The sequence below is a fragment of the Eretmochelys imbricata genome, chromosome 25 (assembly GCF_965152235.1).
Source record: "Eretmochelys imbricata isolate rEreImb1 chromosome 25, rEreImb1.hap1, whole genome shotgun sequence".
In the NCBI taxonomy this organism is placed as follows: domain Eukaryota; kingdom Metazoa; phylum Chordata; order Testudines; family Cheloniidae; genus Eretmochelys; species Eretmochelys imbricata.
Genome location: NC_135596.1, coordinates 2,730,388 through 2,745,322, shown reverse-complemented (window position 1 = coordinate 2,745,322; position 14,935 = coordinate 2,730,388). Strand labels below are relative to the sequence as shown.

Below are 14,935 nucleotides of genomic sequence, written 5' to 3'. Positions count from 1 at the left end.
TTTTGGTAGCCCTCAGTGGGATCAGAGGGTAATGGCTTATAGAAAGTGGTGTTGGAGAGCTGCCGAGCAGCCTCTTGTTCATATTCCAATCTATTCATGATGACGACAGCACCTCCTTTGTCAGCCTTTTTGATTATGATGTCAGAGTTGTTTCTGAGGCCGTGGATGGCATTGTGTTCTGCACGGCTGAAGTTATGAGGCAAGTGATGCTGCTTTTCCACAATTTCAGCCCGTGCATGTCGGCGGAAGCATTCTATGTAGAAGTCCAGTCTGTTGTTTCGACCTTCAGGAGGAGTCCACCTAGAATCCTTCTTTTTGCAGTTTTGGTAGGAAGGTCTCTGTGGATTAGTATGTTGTTCAGAGGTGTGTTGGAAATATTCCTTGAGTCGGAGATGCCGAAAATAGGATTCTAGGTCACCACAGAACTGTATCATGTTCGTGGGGGTGGAGGGGCAGAAGGAGAGGCCCTGAGATAGGACAGATTCTTCTGCTGGGCTAAGAGTATAGTTGGATAGGTTAACAATATTGCTGGGTGGGTTAAGGGAACCACTGTTGTGGCCCCTTGAGGCATGTAGTAGTTTAGATAGTTTAGTGTCCTTTTTCTTTTGTAGAGAAGCAAAGTGTGTGTTGTAAATGGCTTGTCTAGTTTTTGTAAAGTCCAGCCACGAGGAAGTTTGTGTGGAAGGTTGGTTTTTTATGAGAGCATCCAGTTTTGAGAGCTCATTCTTAATCTTTCCCGGTTTGCTGTAGAGGATTTTGATCAGGTGGTTCCACAGTTTCTTTGAGAGCCTGTGGTACAAGCTGTCAGCATAGTCTGTTTGGAATGTTGTCCAGACTCTTTGGAATATATTTTAGAGCCACAGCTCCCAAATGCCTTGTCCACTTTGCCTCAAACTCTTCTGAAAAACTCTACTCTGGTAAAATATCACCCTGGGAAGTTTCAAGGGACTCGTTTCAGTTTGGTAAAGTTGGGTGAAGAGAGAAAAAGGAGATGGAAATCTGGCTTCCAGCAATAGAAAGTTTGTTTCAAGATTAACTAAAGAGATGAGGCTACTGGTTCTCTGTAGTAAGAAGAGCCTCAGCAGTTACATTAGCTAGGAAAAAATAAGAACTAATTCTCATACTTCAGGATATAAAAGGTTAATGAGCTTGGGTCAAGAGGAGCTCTCATAGACTTTAGTCACAAGGAACCATCGTGATCATATAGTCTGACCTCCTGCACATCACAGGCAAGAGAACCTCACCCACCCACTCCTGAAATAGACCCTTAACCTCTGGCTGAGTCCTGAAGTCCTCAAAGCACAGTTTAAAGACTTCAAGTTACAGAGAATCCACCATTTATACTAGTTTTAACCTGCAAGTGACCTGTGCCCCATGCTGCACATGAAGGAGAAAAATGCTCAGGGTCTCTGCCAATCTGATGGGAGGGAAAATTCCTTCATGACCCCAAATATGGACCCTGAGCATATGGACAAGACCCACCAGCCAGACACCTGGGAAAGAATTCTCTGTAGTAACCCAGAGCCCTCCCCATCTAATATCCCATCTCACCACATAGCGTAACATTGTGCAGTCGGTTGAATTCATCATGTGGAATTTTATACCTTTCTCTGGTTTATACAACATTTGGCCACACCTGGAGACACTCTAGCACAGGGGTAGGCAACCGGCGGCCCGCAGGCCACACGCAGCCTGTCAGGGTAATCGCTGGCAGGCCACCAGAATGTTTACATTTGCACAGCCACCCACAGCCCGCACCGCTTCCCACAGCCCCATTGGCCAGGAATGGCGAACCACAGCCACTGGGAGCTGCAGGTGGCCGTGCAAATATAAATGAACTGTCTGGGGGCCTGCCAGCGGTTACGCTGTTGGGCCGCATGCAGGTTGCCCTCCACTGCTCTAGCAGGACAGGATGGTCTTTTCTGTTAAGACATTTTCTATGTTCCTATCCCAATGAGCAAATTTTTACTATTCTTATTGTAGGTACTTCCCATTTGGCATTGTGTTTCTCATTGCTGGGAAGATTTTGGAAATGGAGGATCCAGCTGTGATTGGAAAGAAATTGGGACTCTATGCCATAACGGTGGTGACAGGGCTAGTCATCCATGGACTTATCCTCTTGCCTTTGCTTTTTGCACTCATTACCAGGAAAAACCCCTTCGCTTTCATCCAGGGAATACTGCAAGCCCTGCTGATCGCCCTCGCGACATCATCCAGGTATGACAAAGTGGGTCTGGTCATCATTCGTCACAGACATTCCATTGTTCCAGCTGAGAGGGAAGCTGGTTTCATTATTCAAGTCTAGGGTGTGTATAAATGTTTTCATCCTTGGTTTAACACAAGGGTTTGCTGAGTAATGTACTAATCACTGGTCCCTCAAGTGCTATTCTTGCAAGGGAAATACTTTAGCAAACTCCTTCCAGCTAGTTGGGGATTGGTCCTGCTTTGAGAAGGGAGTTGGACTAGATAACCTCCTGAGGTCCCTTCCAATCCTGATAGTCTATGATTCTATTTGAACTATGGGAGAGTTATGATACTTACCCATTGTTTAAACCCCTCCCCCTCTCCAAAAACTGTCCTTTGAATGAAGCTACAGCAAAAAAACAGCTGAAGTTTGAAACTTTAGATGTGGCTTGGGCCTTGTTCTCCATGAAAATTAGAGCCATTGCCTGGTTTGAGCAGTGTGGGGGAGAATAAGTCAGCGTGGTAAGAAATTTAAAGGAAGCCTTGCGCTTTCTGCCTGTTCAGTCAGTGCTAAGGGTTTTTAGAACCACCCTAGAACCACAGTATTCAAAATGGGGATGGTACTGTGGATTTATAGAGAGGCAATATGATATTTTCTATCTATCCCTTTCCTAATGATTTTTAACATTGTTCGCTTTTTTGACTGCCACTGCACACTGAGTGGATGTTTTCAGAGAACTATCCACTACTGCAAGATCTCTTTCTTGAGGGGTAACAGCTAATTTAGACCCCATCATTTTATATGTATAGTTAGGATTATGTTTTCCAACGTGCATTACTTTGCATCTATCAACATTGAATTTCATCTGACATTTTGTTGTCCAGTCACTTGGTTTGGTGAGATCTCTTTGTAACTCTTTGTGGTCAGCTTTTGTGTTGTATGCAAACTTTGCCACCTCACTGTTCACCCCAACTGAGACAAAGAGTTCTGACACTTTCCTTCCACCATTGTTTAAGAGGGAGGTGGAAGCTGATGTACAGAATTTTCACTGAGCAGATCTGGTGACCTTGTGCCTCCAGCAGCCTTCTTATTAACTACCTCAATGACACCAACAGCAATGGAAATTGTTATTTCTTTGCAATGCAGCTCAGCAACCCTGCCCATCACCCTGAAATGTCTTCTGGAAAACAATGGAATAGACAGACGGGTGGCACGATTTGTTCTCCCTGTTGGCGCAACCATTAATATGGATGGGACCGCACTGTACGAGGCAGTCGCTGCAATCTTTATTGCTCAGGTCAATGAGTACGATTTGGACTTGGGACAAATTATAACTATAAGGTAAATACATTTCTTCCTTTATTTACACTAAATCTGTTCTCTTTCTTCCCTATCCAGATCCAAGGACAGCGTATCATAACAGCTACCAAATTTCCCACTCAGACATGTAACAGAATGACCAATGTTAAGGTAGACGTGGTTGGACAGTAGCATATCATAAGCACAGAAGCATCTCACTACTTCTTTACCTGTTGCAGTGCCTTTGAGGTCCTATATACTCTAAGGGCATGTTAACTGTACAGATCCTAGAGCATCATAGCCATGGCATAGCCCCCCATGTAGATGCAGCCTGCACCGACAGGAGTTTCTCTGTTGGTGTACAAACGCTGTGCAAGGAAGCTGTGTCTATACTAGGGGTTTTGCTGGCATTGCTGTGTTGGTCAAGGGTAGGGTTTTTTCACACTCCTGAACACCATAGTTATGTCAACCTAAATGTAAATGTAGATCAGGCCTAAAGCAGTACAATTCCCCGAGCCTGGATGCAGTTATATTGGTATAGAAGTGCTTATATTGGTACAGTTCATTCCCATTCAGGAAGGGGAATAAGCCAGGCTGGTAAAAGGTACCTCTGTACCAGTATCGCTGCGTGCATGATGGGGGTTGTACAAGTATGCAGCATTCTGGGTTTTTGAGTACATAAGCCGTGGCCTCTGCACTTTGTCACCATTGGGGATTTCACACCAGTAATGTGTTGGATGGAAACTTCTATTTTCATTGTCTTTGGGGAACATGACGTTTTTCACTTGCTGTGGCCAATGCAGTACAAGGAAGTCCCTTAGGCTACTGCTCAAGTGTCCTGGATCATCTAGATTTAAGGAACTAAACTCAGCAGCAGCTGTTTCTTGCGTCTCCACCACACTCTTCTCTGAGCTACACTTTTTTTCAGGACTGTGCATGGTTACATCCATTTGAGATGGAGATATGGATGCTGCAATAGCTACAAGGTCACCTGCACTCTGACTAACTGGAAGATCAGGCATCACCACTCACATCCTCACTGGGACCAGAAGGCTCACCATGAACATTTGTGTCTATGTATCTCAGCAGAGCTCCTTCTCAGGAGAGCATCCTTTGCTTTCTTTCTTTTTCTAAATGCTGCCCCAGAGGGGCGTTTTCTTCTTTCACTCATGACTGCAGTTCTGTGCCAGCTATAGTGGCTCTCAACACTCAATTGAAGGGGACAAATAAGCAGGCTGGTAGCAGGGCCTGAGCGAGGGAAGATATCAGCGTCTTAAGGGCCTCACTGGCTCCTACTACTACAGTTGATTGCCTGTTCTCCTCAAATGGGTTCAGGGAAGCAGCAGGAAACAGGAAGCTCCCTGAGAAGCTGGTGTAATCAGTCCAGGTTCCTGCAGGTGCTATACAGGTAGAATCATAGAATATCAGGGTTGGAAGGGACCTCAGGAGGTCATCTAGTCCAACCCCCTGCTCAAAGCAGGACCAATCCCCAACTATATCATCCCAGCCAGGGCTTTGTCAAGCCTGACCTTAAAAACTTCTAAGGAAGGAGATTCTACCACCTCCCTAGGTAACGCATTCCAGTGTTTCACCACCCTCCTAGTGAAAAAGTTTTTCCTAATATCCAACCTAAACCTCCCCCACTGCAACTTGAGACCATTACTTCTTGTCCTGTCCTCTTCTACCACTGAGAATAGTCTAGAACCATCCTCTCTGGAACCACCTCTCAGGTAGTTGAAAGCAGCTATCAAATCCCCCCTCATTCTTCTCTTCTGCAGACTAAACAATCCCAGTTCCCTCAGCCTCTCCTCATAAGTCATGTGTTCCAGACCCCTAATCATTTTTGTTGCCCTTCGCTGGACTCTTTCCAATTTATCCACATCCTTCTTGTAGCATGGGGCCCAAAACTGCACACAGTACTCCAGATGAGGCCTCACCAGTGTCGAATAGAGGTACATAAGAGGCTCTTCCTCCTCCTCTCTCTCCCAGCAACTCCTGCTGCTTTCTGTTATTCCCTCTCACCTTTTCTCCTGCCTGCCTGTTCTGTCTCTTGTGCCCTCCTTCCTCCAGCACAGCACTCCCCCATCTCTGTGCATCTGGAGCAGAGAGAATACATATGCGCCAGCAGCAGACACAATTTTCTACACTCTAGGTCCTAGTGGCACCCCCCGCCCAGTCTGGCACCTGAGGCAGCTGCCTCAGTTCGCCTCATGGTAAGGCCAGCCCTGCTAGCTAGCAACGGACAACCTGAGAAACATGACAGCAAGAGTAGAGACTTCTCTTTTATTTACAAGGGGGATTCAGAGTCAGCTTTATAATGAGACCATGGTTGCAACCTTAACTGTACAGAGGCCGTCACCTCTCCATAATTACATGTCCTTCTGCTCCACAAATGCAGGCCTCTGCTGCTTCAGCTGAAGCTAAAGCGTTGTTTGCTGTCACCTATGTATGGACAGATGGACACACTCTCTCTCGCTTTCTCACTGCCACTGAAGTCAATAGGAAGAAATTCCTGTTGACTTCAGTAGAAGCAGGACTAGGCCTAAAGCTATCTGTCACAAAAATCTGTATTAAAACTTTGCTTAATTACAAGCATTCTTTTTCAAATCTAGCCTGCACATACATTTTCAAGGAGCCTTTGCTGTATGAAAAGTTTGCAGGGGTCGGAACAAGCCACTAGGTGCACAGAAACATCAGACATATGTTGAAATATTTCTGTAATCTGCAATGGTGGCTCACTGGTTGAGACAGGCAGATAAGTCGGTTGGGGGGACACTGAGGCTTAATACTGAGGGGCTTATGAGTGAGTGTTCCCCAGCTAGTCAACGGAGCTCACCAGGGTGATGTGAAAGCCTGGGAGGGGGTGAGGCTGGGTGATGAATGCTGATTGAAAGAGGTGACATTTACCTTGCCAAACAATCAAAATCACGAAGAGCCTTCCAAGTAACTGAGGTGCTGTGGCCTTTCTATTTCTGCAGCATAACAGCGACAGCAGCAAGCATAGGTGCAGCGGGAATCCCCCAATCAGGGCTCGTTACAATGGTCATTGTACTAACCTCTGTTGGCCTGCCCACGGATGACATCACACTGATCATTGCAGTTGACTGGGCTTTGTAAGTACTTTTTTCCCATATCCTGTGTTGCTGCTTTTAGTCTTCAGGACAGTGACCCCTAGGTATTCTGACTATGCAAATATAACTACAGTAGTTCTAACGGACGTGGCTGGAGTCTAGGGGACATAGAACACGGCATGGAACGAGGAACTCTGCATTGTGTTCTTGTCTTTGCCACGGACTCCTTGTGACACCCTCAGGAAATCGCTGAAGCACAATTTTCTTAAGTGGCTGGTAATTTATGGGGCCAACCTTTTTGAATGCCCAGCTTGGGCCTGATTTTAGACGTTCCATTTGGCTGGAATCATGTTCAGCCCTGATGAAGGTCAGGCTCCAGGCTCAGTGCCCAATTTTGAAAATGTGGCTGATGTATCTCTTTGATGCAGGTTGTGATCCATTTGGTGATGGCGTGTCATGGGCTTTCCTAGAGCCCCCAAATAGAACGAAGAGGAATTCTTCCTTCCTAAAACATTCTGACCCATTTAGGTACATTCTCAAGACTCACCTGAGGTTGAGAACATGCCAAATTCTCTTCTTCCTAGTGTGAGGACAGGAACTAGGGAGAGAAAATTCCTTGGTTTGAGTGGAAGGGACAAAACTAGGAGAACAGAGCATGAACTTGTCGCTGTGGAACATCAGATGGGCAGGGTTGCTAGTTCCCTTATTCACCAGAAATACCTCCTAAGTGTGAGGAATTGGAGGTCAGAGCAGGACAAGGGTATGAAGGAGGGATCACTTAACTTTTGAATACCAAGTTAAAACCTCAAAGTGCCACCAGAAACCTGATGGTGGGGCTGAAGGGAGGAAAGAGACTATCCTAAGAAATTTGGACATGAGGCCCATAAGCGACTAAGAGCAGAGGCATGAACTTTTAGGGAACTAGGTGCTAACCCCTCAGTAAACTGTGACTGTAAGAAATGCTCATTGAAATTTTGGCTCCCCTAGCTGACGTCCCTCTACCAGTACACCATGCCAGGGATGGACCATCCTGGTAGCATGCAAAGGAGGTACTCTTATGAGATTGAGGTATTGTCTGAGTCATCCAGTCAGAGGTGCTCAGCTCCTTCAGGTCTGCTCTGTTACTGATCATACATACAGAGGCACCTAGAGCTCCCAGGGCTGGGTGTACCACAAGCCCTTTCTGAAGGTCTAGGCAGGTAGACGGAGGGTGTTGAGCCCATCTGGACAATCTTAGCAGGGTGACCCCAACTCACTCCCAGTGCAGAATCTTCCCCAAACTGTGTGTCCTGAAATGGCCAGCCCTTTCCTGGACAGCTCAGAGAAACAATAAGGTTCATTTGACCCTCTAAAGACACAAAAACACATCACAGCTTATTAACTTAACTGGTAAATACACCCTTCTCTTTAAACACTGCACTGAGCTGGCTTATAGTAAAATAAACCAAATTCATTAACAATAGGACATAAGTTAAGTGATGCTCAGTAAAAGGAATGAAGTCAGAAAGGGTTACAAGCAAATAAAAGCGAACACACACATCTAGAAGTCTAAAACTTCTAAAGTATAAAAATATTGCTCGGGCATGCAGGAGTGAAATCAGGAAGGCCAAATCACACCTGGAATTGCAGCTAGCAAGAGATGTGAAGAGTAACAAGAAGGGTTTCTTCAGGTATGTTAGCAACAAGAAGAAAGGCAAGGAAAGTGTGGGCCCCTTACTGAATGAGGGAGGCAACCTAGTGACAGAGGATGTGGAAAAAGCTAATAAAAAGGGCTTTTTTTGCCTCTGTCTTCACGAACAAGGTCAGCTCCCAGACTACTGCACTGGGCAGCACAGCATGGGGAGGAGGTGACCAGCCCTCTGTGGAGAAAGAAGTGGTTCAGGACTAATTAGAAAAGCTGGATGAGCACAAGTCCATGGGGCTGGATGCACTGCATCCGAGAGTGCTAAAGGAGTTGGCGGATGTGATTGCAGAGCCATCGGCCATTATTTTTGAAAACTCATGGCAATCGGGGGAGGTCCCGGATGACTGGAAAAAGGCTAATATAGTGCCCATATTTAAAAAAGGGAAGAAGGAGGATCCGGGGTACTACAGGCCAATCAGCCTCACCTCAGTCCCTGGAAAAATCATGGAGCAGGTCCTCAAGGAATCAATTGTGAAGCACTTAGAGGAGAGGAAAGTGATCAGGAACAGTCAGCATGGATTCACCAAGGGCAAGTCATGCCTGACTAATCTAATTGCCTTCTATGATGAGGTAACTGGCTCTGTGGATGAGGGGAAAGCAGTGGACGTGTTGTTCCTTGACTTTAGCAAAGCTTTTGACACGGTCTCCCACAGTATTCTTGCCAGCAAGTTAAAGAAGTATGGGCTGGATGAATGGATGATAAGGTGGATAGAAAGCTGGCTAGATTGTCGGGCTCAACAGGTAGTGATCCATGTCTAGAGGGCAGCCGGTATCAAGTGGAGTGCCCCAAGGGTCGGTCCTGGGGCCTGTTTTGTTTAATATCTTCATAAATGATCTGGAGGATGGTGTGGGTTGCACCCTCAGCAAGTTTGCAGATGACACTAAACTGGGAGGAGAATAGATACGCTGGAGGGTAGGGATAGGATACAGAGGGCCCTAGACAAATTAGAGGATTGGGCCAAAAGAAATCTGATGAGGTTCAACAAGGACAAGTGCAGAGTCCTGCAATTAGGACGGAAGAATCCCATGCACCGCTACAGATTAGGGACCGAATGGGGACCAGTTCTGCAGAAAAGGACCTAGGGGTTACAGTGGACGAGAAGCTGGATATGAGTCAACAGTGTGCCTTTGTTGCCAAGAAGATCAATGGCATTTTGGGATGTATAAGTAGGGGCATTGCCAGCAGATCGAGGGACGTGATGTTCCCCTCTATTCGACATTGGTGAGGCCCCATCTGGAATTTTGGGCCCCACACTACAAGAAGGATGTGGAAAAATTGGAAAACGTCCGGCGGAGGGCAACAAAAAATGATTAGGGGACTGGAACACATGATTTATGAGGAGAGGCTGAGGGAACTGGGATTGTTTAGTATGCAGAAGAGAAGAATGAGGGGGGATTTGATAGCTGCTTTCAACTACCTGAAAGGGGGTTCCAGAGAGGATGGATCTAGACTATTCTTAGTGGTAGCAGATGACAGAACAAGGAGTAATGGTCTCAAGCTGCAGTGGGGGAGGTTTAGGTTGGATATTAGGAAAAACTTTTTCACTAGGAGGGTGGTGAAACATTGGAATGCGTTACCTAGGGAGGTGGTGGAATCTCCTTCCTTAGAAGTTTTTAAGGTCAGGCTTGACAAAGTCCTGGCTGGGATGATTTAGTTGGGGATTGGTCCTGCTTTGAGCAGGGGGTTGGACTAGATGACCTCCTGAGGTCCCTTCCAACCCTGGTATTCTATGATTCTATGAAAATTTAATCTAGCAAGATACAAGCTTGTTCAAGATGGTTTCTCTCACTAGTCATTCTTCCCAGTCATGGCTGACTGTCCCTCAGCCAGGACTGTCCACAAAAGCACAAGGTGCTAGCTTCCCTTGTCTTCTTATGTGAAAGACCTTTGTCTATGTGTGTTTCTCACCAATGTTCAGTTCCAGAGACAAGGTCCCCCCACACTGAAGGGCCCATCTTTCTCAGCTTGCAAGAACTCTGGCCTATTGTGTTTGTCTAGTGACAGATGCCAAAGAGTCCCTGCAGCCCTTCCTATGAGGTTTCCATTCCCCTGTATGATTTCTATGTAAATGGGGCTTCCATTGTTTGATTCTATCATGCTTAATTTACATAGGAGACAGGTTGTTAGCTGTGACAATTCCTCCTATCTGGACAGTCAGCACAGCCTAACATCAATGAGTATCTATAATTCCTTATATAGGTTTAATACATACATTTCATAATAACGAGGAGTCCTTGTGGAACCTTAGAGACTAAAATCTATTTGGGCATAAGTTTTCATGGGCTAAAACCCACTTCATCAAATGTATGGATTGAAAAATACAGTAAGCAGTGTATATATTACAGCACACGAAAAGATGGGAGTTGCCTTACCAAGTGGGGGGGGGGGTCAGTGCTAACGAGGCCAATTCAATTAAGGTGGAAGTGGCCTATTCTCAACAGTTGACAGGAAGGGGTGAATACCAAGGGAGGGAAAATTACTTTTGTAGTGCTAACAAGGCCAATGCAATCAAGGTGGACATCGCCCATTCCCAACAGTTGACAAGATGGTGTGAGTATCGGCAGAGGGAAAATTACTTTTTGTAGTGACCCATCCACTCCCAGTCTTTATTCAGGCTTAATTTGGGGGTATCCAGTTTGCAAATGAATTCCAATTCTGCAGTTTCTCGTTCAAGTCTGTTTTTGAAGTTTTTTTGTTTAAGAATTGCCACTTTTAAGTTTGAGTGATCAGGGAGATTGAAGATATATACACTGCTTACTGTATTTTCTACTCCATGCATCTGATGAAGTGGGTTTTAGCCCACGAAAGCTTATGCTCAAATAAATTTGTTAGTCTCTAAGGTGCCACAAGGACTCCTCTTTGTTTTTGCTGATACAGCCTAGCATGGCTCCCACTCTGAAACATTTAATAATGTTATTAATCACCAGTGTGTCACAACTTTCAGAAAAGACTTCACTCTAAACATGTGTATAATACAGTAATGCAGCATACAATCAGTTGATTCAGTTGCTTATCACTTGAGATTCAGCCCTCCCTCCCCCATCTTCGTAGAGCAGCCCACCTTCTAAATGGATTCTGAAAAGTAAAACTCAGACCAAGCATCTCTCTCCTGCCTGGTGTAGCTGCCATGCTGTCTTCTCTCCCACTTGTTAGTGTGATGAGTCAGTTTACTGCTTATATGTAAATTCCTTTGTTTAGGACAGACCTGTTTAACAACTCCCCATGACACACCTGGTTTGAACAGTTATCATTCCAGCATGTCTCTTAACTCTTAATACCCATCATGTACACACATCACATGTGGGAGAGGGACAGCTCAGTGGTTTGAGCATTGGCCTGCTAAACCCAGGGTTGTGAGCTCAATCCTTGAGGGGGCCATTTAGGGATCTGGGGCAAAAATTGGAGATTGGCCCTGCTTCGAGCGGGGGGTTGGACTAGATGACCTCCTGAGGTCCCTTCCAACCCTGAGATTCTATGATCACACAAGAATATTAATGACCAGTGACTTATTAGTTTTCAAAGATACCTCACAAGGCACATTTTGTACAAAGATTATTACAATAATGTGTAGGGTGTGAATATGTGTCGCAATAACAAAGTCTGAGCACAAAACTATCCTGCCAAGAAGGGAGAGGACAAACCACAGTGGGCACAATGGGGCTTGCAGAGCTGAGGTCTCTGACTGATCCAGCTTCCCAAGTGTTTCTTACAATAGTAGGATCCTGCTTTGTCAACCAGTATCTAGTCTATACAGATTAGTTCATGTGATGGGCAATGGGTAATCATCTTGTCATTTACCATTATGCTCAGTGATTTGAATACTGCAGACTCATGGACTGCCTGTGTAAGTCTCCCAATTAACTATAATAACTTAAGAAAAAAACCTGGGCATCATTGTAAGACAGCTCAATGAAGATCTCTGCTCAGCGTGAAACTTTCAGATTAGATGACCACTTTGATATGGATGTCCTACAGTCATTGTTTAACCGAGCATCCACCTCCAAGCAAACAGGCAACCGTGAACGACTGTTTGCTTACCTTACAGTAACTGATTCTTCCAGATGTTTTGTCCACATGGATTCCACAGTCTGCCCTCCTTCCCATGACTAGAGTGACTCTGGCATTCTGTATTGGCAAAGCACCTGAGGGACTCTTGGACCTGCTTTATGCTGTTAGCTGGGGATGAGAGAGGACATCAGCCCCCATGGACTCTGCTGGCTGAAAGAATCTGATCTCATACACATGTGCATCAAGATTAGAAACCACATGGACAATCATATCTTCATAAATGATCTGGAGGATGGTGTGGATTGCACTCTCAGCAAATTTGCGGATGATACTAAACTGGGAGGAGTGGTAGATACGCTGGAGGGCAGGGATAGGATACAGAGGGACCTAGACAAATTGGAGGATTGGGCCAAAAGAAATCTGATGAGGTTCAATAAGGATAAGTGCAGGGTCCTGCACTTAGGACAGAAGAACCCAATGCACAGCTACAGACTAGGGACCGAATGGCTAGGCAGCAGTTCTGCGGAAAAGGACCTAGGGGTGACAGTGGACGAGAAGCTGGATATGAGTCAGCAGTGTGCCCTTGTTGCCAAGAAGGCCAATGGCATTTTGGGATGTATAAGTAGGGGCATAGCGAGCAGATCGAGGGACATGATCGTCCCCCTCTATTCGACATTGGTGAGGTCTCATCTGAAGTACCGTGTCCAGTTTTGGGCCCCACACTACAAGAAGGATGTGGATAAATTGGAAAGAGTGCAGCGAAGGGCAACAAAAATGATTAGGGGTCTGGAACACATGACTTATGAGGAGAGGCTGAGGGAACTGGGATTGTTTAGTCTGCAGAAGAGAAGAATGAGGGGGGATTTGATAGCTGCTTTCAACTACCTGAGAGGTGGTTCCAGAGAGGATGGTTCTAGACTATTCTCAGTGGTAGAAGAGGACAGGACAAGGAGTAATGGTCTCAAGTTGCAGTGGGGGAGGTTTAGGTTGGATATTAGGAAAAACTTTTTCCCTAGGAGGGTGGTGAAACACTGGAATGCGTTACCTAGGGAGGTGGTGGAATCTCCTTCCTTAGAAGTTTTTAAGGTCAGGCTTGACAAAGCCCTGGCTGGGATGATTTAATTGGGGATTGGTCCTGCTTTTGAGCAGGGGGTTGGACTAGATGACCTCCTGAGGTCCCTTCCAACCCTGATATTCTATGATTCTATGATCACTTGAAGAGGAATGGGACTGCATATGTTAGAGAAGAGACAAATAAGACGGGACATGACAGAGATATAGAGGGCAGAAATTATGCTTATTCATAGGTTTTAAGTAAAGAAGGGGGATCACTATGGTCACAGTCTGATTTCCTGCACAACTCAAGCCATAGATTTTCACTCAGTAATTTCTGCTTCAAGACCAAAAACCTGTGGGTGAATTAGAACATATCTGTTGGATGACTAAGTGATTGAGAAACCACCATATCCCTTGATAAACTGTTCCTAGGGTAAATTACACTCAAAATTTTGCATCCTGTTTTCAGTTTAAATTTTTTTAATCCAATTTTCAGCCATTGAATCTTGTTGTGCCCCACTCTGTTAAAGAGCACTGTAGAATCAAGGCTTGTCTAGACAGGGACAATCAAAAAAGTTAATTCAAATTAACTTTTAAAGTGGATTAAATGGCATTAAACCCTTGGGTGGACACTCTCGTTCAGAATTAGAGTGGCTTTAGCTTAATTTGCTTAAACCAAGGGCTGGTTTACATTTAAAATGCTGCAGCAACACAGCTGCTCTGCTGTAATTACCTGCTCCAACAGAAGGGGTTCTCCTGTCGGCGTAGATAACCCACCACCCCGACAGGCAGTAGCTGGGTCGAGAATTTTCCCATTTACCTAGTGCTGTCTACACCATGGGTTTGGTCAGTTTAACTGCATCACTCAGGGGGTTGTGGATTTTTCACAAATCCTACAGACCTAATTGCCTCATGTAGACCAGGCCTAAATCAAATTAAGTCCACTTTATTTCTGAATATGAACATGCACACAGGTGTTTAATGCAGTTTAACTAATCCATTTTAAACTCACACCTTTAGTTAATTCAGCTCAATTTTCCCGAGTGTCCCTATATAAACAAGACCTTAGATGTCTTCTCCTTGTTCAAGTATGTACAGTCCATGACCAGATCATATCTTAGGGCTTATCTACACTGGCAGTTTGCAGCGCTGCAACTTTCTCACTCAGGGGTGTGAAAAAACACCCCATGAGCACAGCAAGTTTCAGCGCTATAACAGGCCAGTGTAGACAGTACAACAGCACTGGGAGCCGTGCTCAACAGTTGACAAGAAGGGGTGAATACCAAAGGAGGGAAAATTACTTTTGTAGCGCTAACAAGGCCAACGCAATGAAGGGAGGGAGTTGGCAGATGTGATTGCAGAGCCATTGTCTTTGAAAATTCATGGCAATCGGGGGAGGTCCCGGACGATTGGAAAAAGGAAAATATAATGCCCATCTTTAAAAAGGGGACGATGGAGAATCTGGGGACTACAGACCAGTCAGCCTCACTTCAGTCCTCGGCAAAATCATGGAGCAGGTCCTCAAGGAATTTTGTAGCACTTGGAAGAGAGGAAGGTAATAAGGAACAGTTAACATGGATTCACCAAAGGCAAGTCATGCCTGACCAACCTGATTGCCTTCTATGATGAGA

General features: G+C 45.3%; 1 protein-coding gene across 1 annotated transcript in view; it reads left to right on the top strand.

The window, feature by feature from the left end:
- The window catches only part of LOC144280170 (excitatory amino acid transporter 5-like), a 75,812-nt gene that overhangs the window by 48,273 nt on the left and 12,604 nt on the right, over positions 1–14,935 (top strand). The window contains exons 7-9 of the mRNA XM_077841977.1: positions 1,984–2,217; positions 3,332–3,526; positions 6,463–6,597. Coding sequence (XP_077698103.1) covers positions 1,984–2,217; positions 3,332–3,526; positions 6,463–6,597 — 564 coding nt within the window. The remainder of the gene's footprint in view (positions 1–1,983; positions 2,218–3,331; positions 3,527–6,462; positions 6,598–14,935) is intronic.